Raw genomic sequence first — 19,568 nt, 5'->3', positions numbered from 1 at the left:
TATATATATATATATATATATATATATATATATATATATATGAATGAATATTTGCTCTTGTGCTGAGTTTGAAAATAGTTCATGTGGATAAGTACTCTACACCACTTAAATTCAAATGAACAGTTTCTAGTGTTGGGAAGGACTTGTGAAAGGGGTAAAACTATTGATAAGAAAATAATTGTGAAAGAAATGCAAAGAGATAGCAGTGGGCACACATCTCAGAGGATATGAAAACCAAAATAATGGTCAGAAGAAAAAAATTGGTGAACAATGTAAAAGACTTATGTCAGAGTAACAGATAATGTCTCTAAGTCTAAGCATTTCCTTAACTCTATGAGCGCTTGATTCCTTTGAGAATATCTGAAGTTAATCTTTCAAAAACTAAGTACTGCAGGTAATTCACTTAATTCTTCTTAACCATATTGCAATCTTCTTGGCTTGCATTTCTGACATCTCCGGGAACCTTGCAAAGTTTAGAATTTTCTCTAGGATCATTCTTCCTTATCTTTTCTGAGATGCACATATTTTATTACTTGCATCTTAATCTTCATATGTAGCACAGTGAGACTATAAAAATGCTTAAGCAATCTGTACCTGTAAATAACCATATCTAATAAGGGGTCATACCTCTTCTGCATTTGAAGCAGAGTGTCACACACTTTTAATTTAGAATTTAAACTAATGTTTGTTACTGATGTATAAAGAGACTGCTCCAAAGGACCTAGTAAATGTGCTTGGCTGACAGGGAGGAGGGTGATAGTGAGTGGGAAATGACAAAAAGAAAATAAATAGTCACTTACTACTAACTAAGCATTTTAACACTAGTCACGAAGTGCACATGCCGGAAGTTCTGGAGTACAGTTCTTGTACTCTGTTATTAGTCATATTTCTCTATATCTATTGTCAACCCAGGACTTTGCACAAAGCCTCATCAAGCTCTTTCTTATCTCATCCGTACATTGTAATAAAACTGTAAACTTTTTTGATGCCCTGTGTAATTTTTTTGTATCACATAGTAGAAAATCTGTGATGCTGAGCTGTTATTGCTATACTTCCCTGATAACTCCTTACTAATGTCTGCCAACTCTAACCCCAACCCCACACCATACCTTATGAAAAATAAACTTTCCCCAATACCACAAAACAAGACACCATATATGACAACACTAAATTTATGCCTTGCCTAACTCTTACTCTAACTCAAACCTTCAAACACCCGTGTACACTCTCACCCCAAATATCAAAACAAAATCTTGCACACTATAATTGCAAACATTCAAACTTTACTCTTTTGTCATATTAAGCACTTGACAAAAACTACTCCTGTGCTGTTAGCACATCCAAACAAATGGGTTTTTAACACACACATATATATATATATATATATATATATATATATATATATATATATATACACACACACACTTGTGTGAGCACACACAGGAAAAAAAGAAAAATACATGTCTGCTTTGCCAGTTTCACACACTGGTGGGAGCAGTGGAGAAGGTAGGAAAGCACCAAATAAAGCCACATTGTACACTAGAGGATGTGCTGTTGACAATAGGTACAAGCTTTACAGGTAGGAAACAAATGAGAATTAATTAAGATGTAGACTTTTTTAAACAAGAAACAGCTTTATTATTTTTTGCTTCCCCTCCACAAACCCACACTGATCCATATCTATCAATTTTGGCATCACGTTTGCCATTCTTTTAGCCTGTACAGATATAAAGACTTTATAACCATGCTTTAGTATTGAAATGGGCTTGTATGAAGCTGGATCTGATAGGTCTTTACCCTCTTTGGGTACTGCAGCTACCACTGCCTTCTTTCCGGATGTTGGTACTTCTCCTCCTCTTAAAATACTGTTAAACAAAAGTTTCTGGATCGTTATCAGTTTTTTTTTTCATCCTAGCTTCCAAATTTCCACAGGAATAGCATCTGTTCCTGGGGACTTTCCTCTGGATTGGTTATACATCACCATTTTTATCTTATCCATATTTGTCTGCTTTATATATAGCTTTTCATGGAATTTCCAAAATATATTTAATACCTCCACAGAACTTCTTACCTTCCTTGTCATAGGCTCGCTAAGCTTGGCGACGGCCCTTTCTACTTTCTGTTGTCTGAGTCATTGTGCTAAAATCTTAACAGCAGTCTTTCTAAACGCATGCATATTATTGAGGTAATCCCTTATTTTCTGTTTAACATTCTGAAGTTGCTGCTCTTCTTGTTCTGTGAAATTCCTCCTATTTTGCAATACATTCATATTTATCAGTTCCTTTAAATAAATATTGTTACTTCTTAACCATACCTCCCTTTATTTCCACCCTGTTAATTTTAACCCACTCACTAGCTATATTTCTAGAAGAAATTTATGTCTTCTCTAATAGCTCCTGCATAATTTCTACTACTCATTCCTTAAATTCCTCTCTTTTCAAAAGACAGGTGGGGGAGAGTGCCAGTGTCTCATTTTTATTTCACTATCCTGTGTTTTTATTTTAGTTATTATTGGTGCATGATCTGAAATAGTTATTGGGTGCATATCAAGACTTTAAATTAAATGCGCATATTCCTGTGAAATGTAAATTCTGTCTAGCCTAGCCCAGTTTTTGTATCTTGTTGAATATGTAAATTCAATTCAAACTCCTAGTACTGAATTCATATCTTCCACACCAAATATTTTCGTACATTTCTTCATAAAACTATTCTCCTTTGTTATACTTTCCCTTCTGAGCCCCCCACACACACATCTTCACTGCAGCAAATCAAGCTTCAGTCACCATATTCCTCGCTTCAAGCTGATTATTTCTCCCAGACTTTTCTTAAGCTCCTTTTTAGCAGTTTTAGGTGGAATATAAATACATGCCAGTGTAATCCTCCTCCCTTGCCAGTAGCCCCTTAGTACCACAATTCTACCATTATCTTTTTTATCCTCTTCTACCACTATTGGAGCTCCTCTTGCAACTGATATTATTACTCCTCTTTTCTTTTGCCCCAGGTATTCTGCTGACTAGCCATCCAGAAAACCTTTCTTTATCAAATTCACATGTTCAGTTTTTCCAAGTGTGTCTCCTGTAGTACAGCTATGTGCAGTCTACAGTTTTAATATAGTTCACTACTCTTTCTTTTTTGTATTTATCGGTGAGACCATTGACATTTACAGACATTACAAGGAAGCATCAATGTGTTAAAAAGTTATTATTCCCACCTTTTATGTGTAACAGTTTTTTTGCTAAATGTCTAGTTCCAGCTTTTGTGTAACATGCATACACTGTTTGGCAATTTGATCTTTTTACATAGTTGTTTCTTTTCATATTTATTTAAGCCTATGGCACATCTTACATACTTTTTGTATCATTGAAAGCTCTCAAACACTCCAATACCCCAATAAAACCTATTAATGTAATACTAACACACAAAATGTTGCATCTCTTCAGATATTGGTGTTACCCTTCTAATAGGAACAAGTAAGTGTCCCAAACTGACAGCCGACATCACAGTCTTGAGTTAACCTAAAAAGAAAGGTTATCCATGTTAAGACACATGGTACATCCTGTGTTTCTACTAAGTGCTGCCTGGTTTTGTCTTATCTTTATAGCACTTCCAGCTCGGAAAACACATGTATGCATTCAGATAAGATCATCTCCGAACAATTTCTCTTTATCAGATTGCCTCTATGAAGATATGAATACCTCAGGGTTGCTGCGAAGCAAACATTAATTTACTAGAAAAAGCTTTATAATATTCAATACTCTTTCATTTACTTGATTTCTCCTAAAATGTGTTACTAGATCAAGGAAAGGGCCTTAATCCAGTCATTCTCCTATGCAGAATGAAAAAAGTACATCAATTTTTTTTTTTGCTCTTTTGACCAGATTTTTCTTCTTTTTTTTTATACTGCAGTGCCAACATTTCTTAAAACTGAACAAGGACAAAGACAGAAGGGAGAAAAAAAAAACAAAACAAAACAAACACACACCTGTTTACATTAGTATCCCCATTACACTTAAAAATAACCGATAAAACTTTATAGCATGCAAAGAAAATCATGCACTATAAAAATGTTACTATTAAGAAAAAAACATTTGTTTTACTTACAGTTGACTTTATTTCTCCTCTTCTCCTGTCTTAAGTATTTTTCTGAACATTAATGACATGAAGTAAGGCATATGCTTTAGAGTCCCCTACAAGTTTAAAAAAAGTCAATAAAAGTCCAATATTTCCAGATGTTCTTGTTCTGTCATGTTCCACAATTATAATTATTGCTCTGTAATCCCACATTTGTCAATTTCCAAGTTATTGGTTTTATTCTTGTTCATCTCCACTACCCGACTCCTGTCCCTGCTTCATTACCAATGTATGCTCGATTCTTCTAGTCAACACTTGCTCTTTTTTCCTTCTCTCAAGTATTTTCCACTGAAACATTTGAAAAGGTTTCACTGGCACAGTCCTTTTTTGGTCTTTATTACCAGAAGAACAAGCAGCAGAACCTTCTCCTGTTTCACAGTTCAATTTTTGTTGGACAAAGTTTTGTATTTCCTCCTTAGCATGTACTGCATCAAAAAGGATTTTGTCCCTCCAGGAAAGAATATTTTGAAGACAGCGGGGTACAGCAGTTTGAATCTCTTGCCTGCTTATCGACATTCCCTGAACAGTGGAATACATTTACTCTTATTCTTCCTGGTGTAGAGTCAGTAATCATTCTCCACAAACACTCTGCTGTCTCCCACTTTTAGTACTTTGTCCTTCTGCTACAGTTTTGTCAGAATCAACTCCTTCTGCTGGTAGGATTGCATCTTTACTGTTAAAGGTCTAGGTTGTCTTCTCATAGTCAGGTTTGGAGCATACACACAATGTGCCTTTTCAATTAACAACTCCTGCTGTGGAGTACCAGTCCAGTTGCTTTTTTTATGCTTTCATAAAATTAATACACTCTGTTCCTTCCAGCTGCTCTGGTACAGCAGGAAATCTCAGGTTTTCCCTATATGCTCTGTCCTCTAATTCTATTACTTTTTGAAACATCTCTTCTTGAGCAGTCTTGCATTCAGCCAGCCTTTTATTTCGACTTCTGATTTTTTGCAGTTTTATCACCTTATCTGAATATCTGTTTAAAGCTTCTTCCATTTTTCCAGCCTTTTGTTATTTGAGTTGATATATTCCATCAGTGTTTCATTTATTTTAATTAGATCATGTCCGGACCTTGCACTGCTTTTGCCGAACAACTGCAGTATTCTTCCCAGTCTGTTTTTTCCTCACCTTTTGTAGCTGATTTTTTTTCAGGTCCTCTGCATTTCATTTTTGCTGGCATCCAGGCAGTGCACTTACGAGCCAGTTATTGAAATTTACCCAGAAATATAAGTCCACTGGCTTTCTGTGCTGAGTTTCTGTTTTTACACTGCGAGAGATAGAATTAAGCTGTTACTCAGTGTGCAGCCATCTTGGAAGTAATCAAGATGTACATTAGGTATGAGCAAAGTAGTCTTGCTAGGGATGCTTACCTCTAACCCTAGAGGGGACTTCTGGAGAGGATCCCAACTAACTTCAAGTGGAAGAATATGTTACTGGAAGACTGGAGCTACTAAAGTGCAAAAGAAAGTTGGACAAAGACTGTTGCACCTTTGAAGTTTTCCTTGCCTGTGGGAGAAGCTGTTGGGAGTCTTCCCTACTTCTTGTTAATACTTGTGCTGTAAGGTGCTAACAAGATATCTGTAACCTTTGGACATTTCTGGGTCAGCTTTGACCGTCTCCATACATGTACTGTGTTTCCTAGAAAGGAGGCACTCTGGAGTTATTATACTCCACAATGATGAAAATGTTTTAAAGACTGCATTTAGTTTTAAGTTTTTTGCTTTTACCTGTTTTGTCAAAAAGACAAAGTTTTTTTGTTCACCTCCAGGCTCCTTTGTAAATAAACCGCTGAATGCTAAAAAGATGACTAAGTATGTTTGACTACTATTGAACTGAAATACAACACACACACACAAAACAGGTGAGAGCTTATTCCATAAGTAAGTCCCTATTATGATCATTCAGGTAGACACAGTCACACACACAAGCAGATACACCAGTGTAGCACTTCTCTTGCTCACCTGTGTAAATGGTCTTTGCCCAGTACAACTAAAGTGGATTAAAGTGAATTAAATAAATAAATACATGTATATCCTAAATACTTCTTCCTCTCTCACTGAACAATGTGTACAGTGATCTATGATGCCAATGTAGGATGTCTGCCCTCCAACCTATGGCTGCCCTCTGGACCCCAGTGGGAATGTGGGATGGTTTGCAAAACATAGAAACTCATACACAGTTCTCAAAAGACAAGACCTAGTCATAGCTGGTTACTTTTCTCTGTGGATTGGTCTTGAGCTCCTGGGCTGCTAAATGAACTGAAGTTATCAATGTCATAGACAACAAATAACATTCCTTCTATGGTAAAAGGTCTGCTATACTACCATATTAATTTCCTGAGCTTGCCATGTAAAAGGACTTCTTAACACCCAGCAAAGCCATCCATTTACTTAAAGAAACAAGCACATAACTTGATGGATGTTTCAGTGAATGAGTATGTTAGTTGGGAAAAGCAAAAACATTTCAAATCAATTTTAAACTTCAGCCAGCAAATAGCCATCACTTAAATATATGTTAAATATAAAAAAGCACAAACACATTTTAAATAGTGTGCAAAAATAACAGCTGTTCACAGTATAATACAATGTTTTATTTATTAAGCCAGACACAATAATTCAGTAAAGCATTAAAAAGTCTTAACTTTATTATTTTTCAACATTTGTCTTCATTTGAAATACATACAGTAAAATGAATAATTGCCTTTTTAGTATTTACTGGTACTGTTACTGGATACAGAAACTACTGCAGCATTTTATTTAGGAGTACTTCTTTTCAAACCACAAACAGAACAAAAAATTGCTTGTCTAGCTTATGAAATTTCTTAATGAAGTTATTTTATAACTTTAAAATAGCATTTTTAATATAAAGAGACCAAACAAATTCTGTGCAGAATAGCTTACTTAAGTCATGGATGAGTACTTAGGAAATAGTGGCTTATCATTTCTTCCCACCACATCCACTAATACATTCAAGTGCATTTAGGAAGCCCCTACATGCCATTTTAACCCGTCATTGGGCCTTCGCAGCACATTATTTCACAAATACACTATGTGTATACATACTTAAAATGCAGTGGATAAAATGGCTCAGAGAACTTTTCAGAACTGCAGTATTAACAGTGCATAACTCCTAAAATTATTACTAAAATAAAAAAAGAGGTACGAAAAAGAAACATTATTAAAATATTATTTACATGGTGATGGTCGTAAAGTTAGGAATCGTGCTTTAAAAGAAAGCAGGGAATGTTGATTTTTTTCTCAAACTAGACTGATTCACATATAGAACAAATTTTATGCCAAAGATTAAAGTGTTCATCTAACAGAAGACACAGTGCACTGTTTGTGAAATCAAGCTTCCAGAACTTCCTGCCATATGCACTTTGTGACTCTAGTGTTAAAATGCTTAGTTAGTAGTAAGTGACTATTTTTTTTCTTATCATTGTTTCCCACTGCTCCTTCTGAACATCAAGCCTCTTCTCTGTCAACCAAGCACAATTCTTCCCTCATCCTGAGCATTCTCCAGTGAGGGCATCATACAGGCAGCCTCTTGGGTGGCTTACGTCCTAGCTGGCATCTCAAAAAACAGGGTGTAATTACTATGGGCCCTGACCACTCCTCTGGGTACAGACAAGTGAGCTGCATCATTACAACAGCCATTATTCCCATGTACCCACAAAGAGGACTACAGTGTTTCTGGCTTGGTGGCTAAATGCACCAGTGGCCCAACCTTTGTGTCACCACCCCTTCTCCAAAGGATTGTGGCATTAGATGGCATATGTCTGTCCCCCTCTCACTCTGCTGAAAATAGGCATGCTTGTCTTTTCCACAACAACTTAGGTTGCCTGGGTTGTAGTTGGGGCTTTAACAGTGGTGCTGGCTAATGGTACGTGACTGAAGAACTCTTAATGTCAGGTGTAGCACAGGCAAACTAACATAAGCTTACCTCCTTATTCCCCTTTCAAGCATAGTCTGAAATGCACGTAAAAAATACTGACTGCTTGCAGGTGAATCATATCTACAGTCTGCCTTTAACGACAAAAAAATAATAATAAAAAAAAAAGTACAAGCATTACATCTATAGCTTGCCTTTGAACACCAGTGCAGATAAACAGTGCTTAATGTATTTTGCTCAGAATAAAAAATGTTTTTCATATTTTGAAAGATGCAGCATTCCTTATAAACTCTGTAAACATGCATTCTTCCTTACAGTCCAGAAAAGGATATATAACAGTGAAAGCTATCTGATCAAGTTGGCTGACTGGCAATGAGGAGGAAAGCTTTGATTATGAATCTCACAGCCCTGGCCCTCGTTCCATTAATGGACTGGGCAGTGAAGGAGCTGGCAAGGGTCACTGAGAATGAGCAGCCAACACCAGGTCAACTAGTCTGAGGGAAAGGAGGCAACCTGGCCCTCTGCAATCCTCTGGTTGTCAAACCAGCAGAGGCTTAGTGTTGTTGAAAGGCACCACAAAATCACCATCCAAAGCATTTAAGTGCTGTAGCTGGGGTTGGTTTACGGATTACGTGCTGGTATTGTGGGAGTCCCACTTATGCAGGTTGTCTTGAGGAAATGGAATTCAGAGAAAGGAAAAAAATCTAGAGTTCACTGACAACTGCATCTCTCAACAACCGAACAGTATAGGTCTCCAGTCCAGGAACAATTTGGTGTCATCAAACTCTAAAGTGTCCACTCATTTGTGAACAGCTGGTAAGGGTGGTAAACTGAACTCTTGGATGGAGCAGACAAAAAGGGATACTCCAAATGTCTGGCTGGCTGATCAACAAAATTGCCTGATGAAGAAAAAAGTTTCAGTAAAAAAAAAAAAAAAATTGATCAGCACTGCCATGCCTTCAGTGTCACAGTACGTTTGTATTACCTTTACAAAAACTGCCCTCCCACTAGTCAATGTACAGTTACTACAACACCTGCAATGGTGTCAGTGCTGTTACACGGAATCAGAAGAAACTGGCCAATGGACTAGTCTTTTCACTAGCACAGCTGGCAGTAACGGGCTGATGCAGTGTTATCAATAACAAAGAAATGTAAATACAGTATGTTTTAAATTTGTAGAAAAAATAATTATTGCCAAAAACTATTAAATACAACTTGCATCTATCTCTCTGCCATGTGAAGTATGAACAGCATTAGATATAGTACTGAAAGCTATTAAAGGAGGCATTCATCAAGGTTAGACAGTTACAGTTTTAAGGGAAAAGTTATCTGTCAGAATACAGAATACATTCTGTGAAACGCTTTTAGACTTGTCACATTTACAAGGTGCTTTGGACCACAGTTTCACTTAAAAATCTGAAGACTATATTACAATAAGGATGTGATGACTCTGCATTTGCAGAGGATAGTAAACATTTATTTTGCTGCTTTCATGCATCTCAATACTATAGTTTTGTGAACCAAAATTATGGACAAAAGTGAAAATGCCATCCTATACCCATAAAATATTTTGGCAGAATGACTGCAAAATGTCTTTTCAAGATAAAAAAAATTTTTGTCCTAAAAGGTGATTTGGGCATGCTGCCTGTAGAATATCCTTTATGGAATAAAACTGCAAATCCTCACTGCATTAAGTTATGTACCATACAGTTTTCACCCAGGCTGATACTACAACCGGGGGTCATCTCTATCATAATCAGTATTTCTTTCCTTTTTGTCAGTGAGGCTCCCCACTGCAATTCCAAAACTCATACCTGTGACTCTCAGAATTATTGGGGGGGGGGGGGTGGCAAACTAATGGAGAACAGGGAATGCTAACAATTGCTGTTTTCCCCTGCACTGCTGATGAGGAGGCTACATACCCACACCCCTGCTACTTATTTACTACTAACTCTTAGCACTGTGATACCTTGGAGAAAAAAAGAATACTTTGAAAAACAGCAATCTTAGACTTAAAAGGCCATCTTTTCACACAATGAGTCCTGTTATTGTAGGTCTTGTGCTTATGAGTCTCAGGATTTAAAACTGCTATCTTGAAGGCAAATATACTAAGAAACTGACCTAAAATATGGACCACAGAAGGGCAAGGATTCAGAAAGAATCCAGCTGCAAGCAGTAAGTGCTGTGGTAAAAACAGCCCTTTAGCTTGATCAAGAAAACTATAATTCAGACACACTAGCTGCAATGAGGAAATACCTCATTATCTGCTAATCTGCTTGCCTCTAAATAGCTCAGTAATTATCACAAGTATTAAGAAAAACGTTGTTGTAGTAATCACTGCTGGAAGCACATGAATTGCATTGGCACCAGCACCCCCCAAAACACACAAACACCTCTTAGCTGACTCTAATTTACCAGAATGTCCACAATTTTGCTTCTTTGCCATGTCCCTATCATGGACAAATCCAGTCAGTCATTAATGCCAGACATTATAGAGTTTCATGCTTCTAATCTTTTAATTGCAGCTTCTTGCTACAAAAGCTGTTGTTCTATTAGCTAGTAAGTGTCTCTGGTGTCCAGTAGGGGGAATTGAAAGGTATGGAAGCCACATACTCACACAGACACTCATCGTGAATCAAACCAACCCCCTCACCCGATCACATTTACAGACACACACACAGATACACACACACACACACACACACACACACACACACCTGACACCGTTCACATAACTCTGCAGGCATGCATACATTCTGTCACACATACACACGCAAGCATGCACACACACCACCAATATCGCTTCTCTACACTTTCCAAATCATCTAATGCAATCTCTCCCACTGAAAGCAATTTGTGAAAACAAACTTCTGGTGATGTTGATTTATGCAGCTGAGTGTTCTTTGAGTTGTTTGGCTGTGTAATTCACTTACTGCAGATATTTCCAGGGAACAGCATACAACTAATTATCATATGCTGTCCCCCCAGAATGCCTCATTAACATTTGCGGTAAGCTGTGAACACAGTCCACAGTGGTGATTCTACAGACTTCACAGAATCACTGCAGTAGTCTGAATTGAAAAGGGCTACAAAATACATTAGTTAGGGTTTATTGTTGGTGATAGCCCTTTCTGAATCTCAGAGATGGAAGACCCACTAACTACCAGTGAAGCCAAAACCTGTGCTAATTAGCAGTGCAGCACTTATGTTTATTCTGCAATTCTTTTCATTGGAGTATTGATGTGTTTGCTCACAACACCTAATGCAGTGTAGATACAGGAATCGTAAATTCAGTTGAGGGACAGGATACAGTGACATGGAAATGGCAACACTAAGCACTTTTTTTCTTAGCAGACTACACTGCAAACCAGCATCAGGGGGTGCTGTACTCCTAAGTTTGCTAACCTTCGGATGAGACACTGAAATCCCATCTGCTAAAGTTGGTGGTAGCTCAGGTAAATGTAAAACATCCCATGGTACTTACTGAAAAAAGAGTAGGGGAACTTCCCTAGTGCCTTGGCTAAATATTACCAAATAACATAACTACCATCTTGGTTCTTCCCTGAAGTTACTAGCCTAGTAGGATTAACCCAGTCAATAAAGGATAAATTAATAAAATAATACAGAACCTGCCTCTGGAGTCACAGTCCAAACAATAATACTTAATGATGGTGTGACTTGCCAATAAAGTGGCAGCAACACAAATATCCTCAAAGGGATATTTATGAAATAAGAAATGGAAACTAATGCACTGATGGTGGAATGACCTTTGATGGAAGCATTTTTTAAAGGGTGTTTCACTGCCTGATGGCAAAAGATAATGCAGTTATTATTCCACTTGGACTGAAATGTCATCATTTACCTCCTGCAGCAAAGAATAAGAACAAAATATCAGTATTCTTGAACTCATGACCACACTTTAGTCATAACCTGATCTGAAGGTACATATCTCAGGTGTAAAGGACTCTTTCTAATCTAGTTTCTGCTTCAGAAAAAAATAAATAAATCAAAGGAGATGAATGTTCTGGTTCAAGGAAAATTCTGACACCACATACTACTAACAACCATATATCCAGTCCTTGTGAAGGACCAGATATTGTGCTTACAGATAACATCCAAAAACACCAAGAATGTGTATACTGACTTGATGGCCATCAGCAAAAGTGTCTTCCCAAAAGATGTACTTCAAAGCTACTGAGTTAATAAGCCAACAGGTTCAAAGAATGGCTAAACAAGCCATTCAGTCATGAAATTAAAACTCAAGGGGATAACAGATTCTTCAAAGAATGTAGGTGCAGGACCCCTTCAGGGAACTCCTTGCCCAGCTTGTAATGAGCCACAGCCTTGATCTCAAGGTCATGACACTCAGAAACAGTAAACACATACATCATGGAATAACTAGCTGAAGCCCAAGACTATTCCATTCTGAAATTAAACCACAAATCATGTCTTGGTATAATATTTATTTATTTATCATTTGTTGACCAGGAAAGTCCAACTAGGACAGAGCCTATTTTCAGCAGAGGCCTGGGGATAAACGCTTCAGCAATATGTGTTTGGAGTGTGGGAGGAAGCTAGAGTACCTGGAGGAAACCCATGCAAATGAAGGGAAGACATGCAGACTCTGCACAGAAGGCATCCCAGCCGAGAATTGAAACGGAGAACCTCCTGATGTGAAGCAACAACATTAACTACTGCACCACTCTGCTGCCTGAAAAATAAATTCATAAATCAAAACAACTATTTGTTAGCATTTGAAAATGTGTGGAAAGTATTCAAAAACTACAGGAGATGATCACTTAAGTATTGCAGCACAGCATATAGACTTCCCTGTCCCTGTTAAACCATCAGATTTTTAGAATAAGACTACAATGACACTTGCAGACACTACAATAAAGCAATGAAGTCTCTGTTGCCTTCTGCAACAAGAGTGTAACTATAGTATGGGAAGTCTAGAAAAAAAATGCCAAAATAAACTTAAAGTGGCACCTTCTAAGATGCCAAGACAGTGTGACTACAAGAAAACTGCAGTGACAGCTGGGAATTCTTTCTAAGCCAAAGACATAAATAACTGATGAAATATTTCGAAACAAGCTCAATTTGTGTGAGACTATTGAACAAATTCACTTGAGGATCCAAAACAAGGCTACACTCCTATGAAAGGATCCCATAGTAAGATCACTGTGATATTGATTTGGCCACAGATGAATTGTACAGGGATGTAAGAAAAACCAAGAAAAAAACTGAAGGATTCTCTCACAGCAAATCTGAAAAGGTTGCATGATGCATTATTAAAAAACAAATAATGCTGATGTAGGATTAAATCTGTGTTCTACTGATAAGTATAAATCAAGGAACTAAACACAAAAATACTACTACTCTTCTGGCCATGATCCTTTTGTGATATCACTACAGTCTTGTAACACTGCGCAGTCTGCTTGAACCATGCTACATGTGTTCTGTCACTGAGACTTGATATACCAACAGACAACAACAGCCTGCTTTGACATTCTACTTACATTACCACAACAGTGTGTTAAAATTAAACAGAACTTTCCTGTTATTTCAAGCAAACAGCTGACTTATTCGAACAAAGCAGGTAGTGTTAATGCAACAGAATTAAAAGTGCACAAAGTAAAAAAGAAAACAATTATTTTGTGATGGTATTAGATTATCCATTGTAATTATCAAGTCTACCCATGGATACTGTGTGCAGTTTCAAGATCTGTGACATGACAGTGTTTTTCAGACTAGGCACACTGAATGCTGGAGTCCTATCATAGCCAGTGCATCTGTGGTCCACTTACTGTGTGCATGCAGACACAAGGAAGCTTATACAAGGCAATGCGACCAAGATAAATAAGCAGACCTATGGGAAGGGGAACAACTAGGACCACAAAGGAGACTTGCAGAACACAGTCTCTACCTTCTGTGCAATGTCTTTGAATTCACAGTACCAAAGAATAGTAAAAAAACAGGGAGGGGTACACTCCACAGACAAGTATCAGACAAAATCTAATGTTATACAATTTTTAATAGGTAATCAGATATTGTTATTTGGTTTTGCCAGCTCTACTGGTATGAAGGATTACAGCTCTGACCTTTGATAGAAGCATTTTTTTTAAAGTGACCTGTGCTTGATTAGGTGCTCAGGTGTCTGAAAGCTGGCAGAGGAGGGGAGGAACAAAGGGGCTGTACCAGCTCTGCATTGATTTCTCTAGCGGAGACTGTGAAACGTACTCTGTGTCCAGTCTAGGAGGAGTCATTTGTAGACTTACCTCACTTGCAGAATTGAGGGCTTGTCTTGAATTATACCCATTGCCTGTCATCCTGGCAGAATACTCACTGGGCATGTACAGAGTGTCAGGTTGCAAGCAAGGTAAAAAAAAAAAAAAACAATAGCTGCCTAAACAACAGCTCCTCTTGATTGTCTGCCTTAATGATGTCTTGATTGGCTCTCGCCCCATTGAAAGGGAACAAATGGCTCAGTTGTCTCAGTGGGGGCTGATTGTTGGCAGGAAGCAGGGTGAAAAAAGGTTGCTATTTCAGTTTCTAGTGACTGAGAAGGGCCAGCTCACTGACAAGATTGAGACATGTCCCAGTATTTGACTTCAACGTTTTCTTCAGTGGGTAACAACAACAACAACTTTTGTCTGCCAGTACTTGGAACCCTTTAAAAAAGTATCAGAAGCCACCTTATGAGGTCACATCTGCAGTACTGATGCCTATCACTTTCTCATCATTAAATAAAGTGTGTTTTCACCAGTTCTTCTCTCACTGGATCAAGCTTTGCTTAGTCTAGTCATAGATTTTAACACTGTTCTTTTTGCACTTGTGATATTCACGTTTGTGATGACCTTTAGATGCCTGTGGAATAGCCTGCTGACTGTGCATGTGGAAAATACTACCCCGTGACTTCCTCCTACATTACTTTAATTACTGGAAGTAAGATTGCTGCCCAGCCCAGTATTGCTACCAGAAGAAGACAGATGCTCAAGAACTGATTGTTTTCTTAAAAGTACAAAAATAAATAAAAAAATTAAGAAGAAAACTCCTTTAAGTCTTCCACTTTGGCAGAATGATCTTAAACAAGGATAAACATTTCCAATATACCCATGATAACAAATAAATAAGAAAAAAAATACAAAAACATAAGGATCAAGAACTTTTCATCATGTACCAGGTTTTGACAGCTTAGGAAATAGCTCTGCATCTCTCAGCACCCCCTCTTTGCCAAGAAGCCTTTGTACAACCTCTTACAGGTATGTGTTATTTGTGGCAATCAGGTAGTCATTGGAATCTGAAAAATAACTGCACTGATGTCTTCTTTGGCATCATCAGTCTCTCAGTTTCTCAAATATCCGGATTCTACTTTATTGCACCATGGCACTGATCTTTACAGTGTAAGCATTAGAAGAGATATTTGTTCCATATCTACTGGCTCCAAAAGTCTTCATCTAGACATCAGCCCCAAATATCCATGGTTTTCTAAGTATTCCTAATGAGAATTTCTGATGAGCCATATTCATGACCTGTAACTACCTGACCCCAACCAATGCTCTCCACCATCTTTTGCTCCTAAGTGTCTTTACACTGTTCTGGAATCAGCTAGGTTTATCTGAAGTGTGAAGATCAACTCAATAAAAGATGCAAATGTTACTCAGCTTAGAGATCTTGGCTCACAGTTTGGTAATTATACCACTGCCAGTCACATTTCACTTAAAAAGTATCACCCCAAAGACTGGTCCAGTTTCACAGACATTTATGGTGAATAACCCAGGGATCCACTTTTAGCCAAATGATCACCCACTTGTCACATTTTCATGCAATCAAAGATGGATCATCTAGGCTTTGGGTTATACTGTGTATTATACACTTCTGTCCAAGATGCAACATCTGCCAACAGCTGTTGAAAGGAAAAGCCAAGTAAAAATTCCAGTTATAATTCATTAACTTCACTCTAGTTCTGGGTGCTATAATAACGTTGTGAAGAATAACAAATGTAGGAGGTTCAGTTCCTCTTCTTTGAAGGACGAAAGCAGTTTTCCTCACAAAATGACAGCCTCTCTAAGCAGACTTCCCCAAATGCAGAGGGATCTGGTTTCCTGCCTTTCTTCTAAACTTTAAAATTCCAGAAAGATTTGGCAAGCTAAAAGTAGTGAAAAATATCAGCCACAGAATCCAGACAGTTCCAGAGATGACTCGTTACATGATGCACCCTCTTGTGGACATGTCTAAAGACAAACTTAATGTCAATGCAAACATGTGAACACTGCAATGTCTACTACCTCTCCTAAAAGGAAAAAAAATTTCATCAGATACTCAAATCTAGGTAGAATTAGGAATGGTCACTACTGGCTGAACACAAGGGTGGCTGGTACACACAGGCTGCAACCCCTGCCATTGAAGCCTGCCATCTGTTATATATGTGGTATCTCAGGTTTTGGTATTTACACATTATGGATAAGTTGTGATCAAGAGAAACCATAACTTACCAATCCATCTATTCACCAAATGTAATACTGACTTTTCATGGGTCAGCAACCTCCAATGAAATCTCTGAGACACATACTGTGAGTACTTAGTCAAGAAAAAGACATTTTTTGTATGCAGGGTCCACAAGGCTACAAAGGCAGCTAGCCTGGTTCTTGCCTTATGAGCCTAAGATGGTTTATAGGTCTGAGATCCTTCATACAGAGGTTACAGCTAAGAAAAAAAGAATCTTTCAGGACAAAAAATCAATGTCTGCAGAAGGAAAATTAACTTTTCTGTGACAAAATGTAAGCACCACGGAAGCATACTTTTTTGTTTTTTAGGTCTGTGATGCAGCATCCCTGTCAGAACTAGCTTTCTTATACAGCAGTAGGAAACGGGAATCCAATGGGAGGCAGGCTGCAGTAGCAGACAGGTTTACTTTAATGGAAGCACAGGACTGGCCACTCTGGAGAAAGACAAACATGTATGCAGTGCTGGTTGTGGGACTGTATAGCTCTTTGCAGACATCATCAAACCAAACTGAAAGTTTTACAGAAGGAAAAAAGTAAGTCAAACATGATATCCTTACTAAGATTGGCAGAAGCATTTCAGAAGGGAGTACGCATAACAATCAAATCAGAAGTGGATACAAAAGAAATAGCAACATAAAGTGTTAAACGGAAAGAAAAATAATACAAATTATGACCAGAAGAAAAGATATTTGAAAAGTACACAGTTATAATAGCAAGTACAGAGCACTGGTGAAACAACTGAATGTTGACAAAAATTTGAAACATTAATGGTTACGGAAAGTTGAAAGTACATCAAAAGATGAGGCCAAGAATGACAGCTCAAGAATGTGGATCATGTATCGATCAAATCACAAAATCTACAGGAAAAAGTGGCAAATACAAACAAATGTTAGTTTTGCAATACATAATTAGAAATAACTGTACATCATATTGAAGGTCTACATACTGAAAGGCACAATAACTTGGCAAAGCTGCTAAAATGGGGGCTGTGCAAACATTACAATACATAAACCTGTACCAGAGAAGCAGTGAATTCAAGAACCACAAATAAATACAGAGATTAAGATGTAATGATCACATTGAATAGTACAGTTGTCAGGAACTTACCACAAATAGATGTTTATTTACTGTTGCAGTACTGACTCTTGGGATGACAGCATGCAGAAGCCTGATGGCCAGCCTGACTTCTAGAACTCTTTACCCATCCTCCCAAAAGGTTTGGCAGACTCCAAGCGATCGCCGTCACTGGATGTTTCGTGCCCTAGCAAGATCCATCCAAAGACCACCCATTCCAGGTGGAAGATCCCAACTATAGCAACCCTTAAAACTGGTCTTCAGGATGTTGCTGAACCTTGAGAAGGTATGTACCTGGGCAGGAAAGAGGGAAGGTGGAAAAGGTATTTACCCCCAATCCAACAATATGTCAGTGCTAGAAGGGAAGGACAGATGGGAATGGTACTAAAATAATGAATATATTCAAGCAACTACAATTAAGTTACAACTGTTCAATATTTTTCATAATTCACTCTTGCAGTACTGATTCTTGGAATGACTCCCAGAACTTAAAGACCAGAAGGTGGCTGGCCTGCTGGAGGAGTAGGAGACCAAGGTACTTCAAAATGTCCATGGGAAAACCTGCTCTGGCCATAGAAATACTAGCTAAATTGTAACGTCTGGCAAAGGTGAACTGAATCTCGGGTAGCTGGCCCCAAAAATGCCCGAGTAGTAACTCCTCTTAGGAAGGCTGTGGTGGTAGCTGTGGCCCTGGTAGAGTGAGGTCTCACTACACCTGGACAGGCTTACCGTAATGACTGTAGCAAAAGGTAAATAATAATGAGCTATAAAGTATGAGCCCCAAAATATCGAGAAAGAATGAATTAAAATGTGGAGCTACATATATTAAGTTTGAAATTGCTGCATCACAGTATTCCCCTTTTTTTGAGGTATGATCATCTCAGAATTGGTATATAATAAATATCCTGGTTTGTATCATCCTCAACTCTCACGAATACAAAGGTTTCCTAACAGTATTTCTTCAAATGACTGCCATCAACAGTACATTATCGTAAGAAGCAACTTCTTCCAGATCCTGAAAGACAACTGGACACTTTTATGGAGCAAACTAAAAACAAAGTATCCATGCCAGTAAAGCAAGTCCCAAGATGCAGGAAATGATCACCATAACAGGTGGATTTTTATTTTCATTTTTAACTACTAAAGTGATTTCCTACATCTATGACTTGCTTTACTGGCATGGATACTTTATTTTTAGCTTAACTGTTTAAAGCCAGTGTAACGCTTGTTAGTTTAGTGTTACACTTCTATGGGGGGGGGGGGGCGCTAGTGGGAGAGGAGTGAAGGGGAAGAGCTCACTCATCTCTCTCAGGGAGTGGTGGAATTCACATACTCTAGGGGAGGAGCATATACATGGGTTTGTTCATCTCTGATGGATACCAGGAAGGACAGCTTGAGATGACTTATAGCAGCACGTAGGTTACTTTCTGGAAACATCCTCCCAGAAGTGTGTGTGTGTGTGTGTGGTGGGGTCTAGCAAGATCAACCCACTGCATAGCTTGCCCACTTACGCACAGACGAGTAGCACATAAAGAAAAATAAAAATAAAAGTTCAACCCAATCCCAATGGCTGCCTAAATGTTATCTCTCTTGTCCAAACTTCATGCAGGTGATGGAGAACAAATGGGCTAAATGGCAGAGGGAAGAAGGGATGAATGAGGGACAGGCAGCAGGTGCAAAAAAATTAAACTGCTTTAAAACAGCAGTGCTGCTATACATGTTTTATAGATCTTACTGATCAGAAACATTTGTTTCATCTCCTGTCAAAAAGAATGCATTTAAATACATTTAAATGAGTCTGGCTAATGAACAACTTTTCCACAGCCCCTTATATTCAAATGGTCACCCTGTATCTGCAGAGAACCCCCTCCAACCCATCACTGTATGTGTGTGTGTGAGTATGCAAACCTGGGATTCCCACAATCTTAGATCACATTTGCTTCCACTAAGGCCATAACCTTTTGC

At 38.1% G+C, this 19,568-nt stretch overlaps 1 protein-coding gene across 3 annotated transcripts in view; it reads right to left on the bottom strand.

Annotated features, from left to right (window-relative positions):
* Positions 1-6,745: 6,745 nt before the first annotated feature.
* ZNF512B (zinc finger protein 512B) overlaps positions 6,746-19,568 on the bottom strand; it is a 1,438,759-nt gene continuing 1,425,936 nt past the window's right edge. For all 3 annotated transcript variants that reach the window (XM_044089878.1, XM_044089880.1, XM_044089879.1), the window contains exon 18: positions 6,746-17,386. In XM_044089878.1, coding sequence (XP_043945813.1) covers positions 17,373-17,386 — 14 coding nt within the window. In that variant the 3' untranslated portion in view covers positions 6,746-17,372. The remainder of the gene's footprint in view (positions 17,387-19,568) is intronic.

The sequence above is a fragment of the Protopterus annectens genome, chromosome 12.part0 (genome assembly GCF_019279795.1).
Source record: "Protopterus annectens isolate FY-2018-M chromosome 12.part0, PAN1.0, whole genome shotgun sequence".
Classification (NCBI taxonomy): Eukaryota; Metazoa; Chordata; order Ceratodontiformes; family Protopteridae; genus Protopterus; species Protopterus annectens.
Note: the sequence above shows the minus strand (reverse complement) of the source record. Positions and strands in the feature narration are given on the sequence as shown.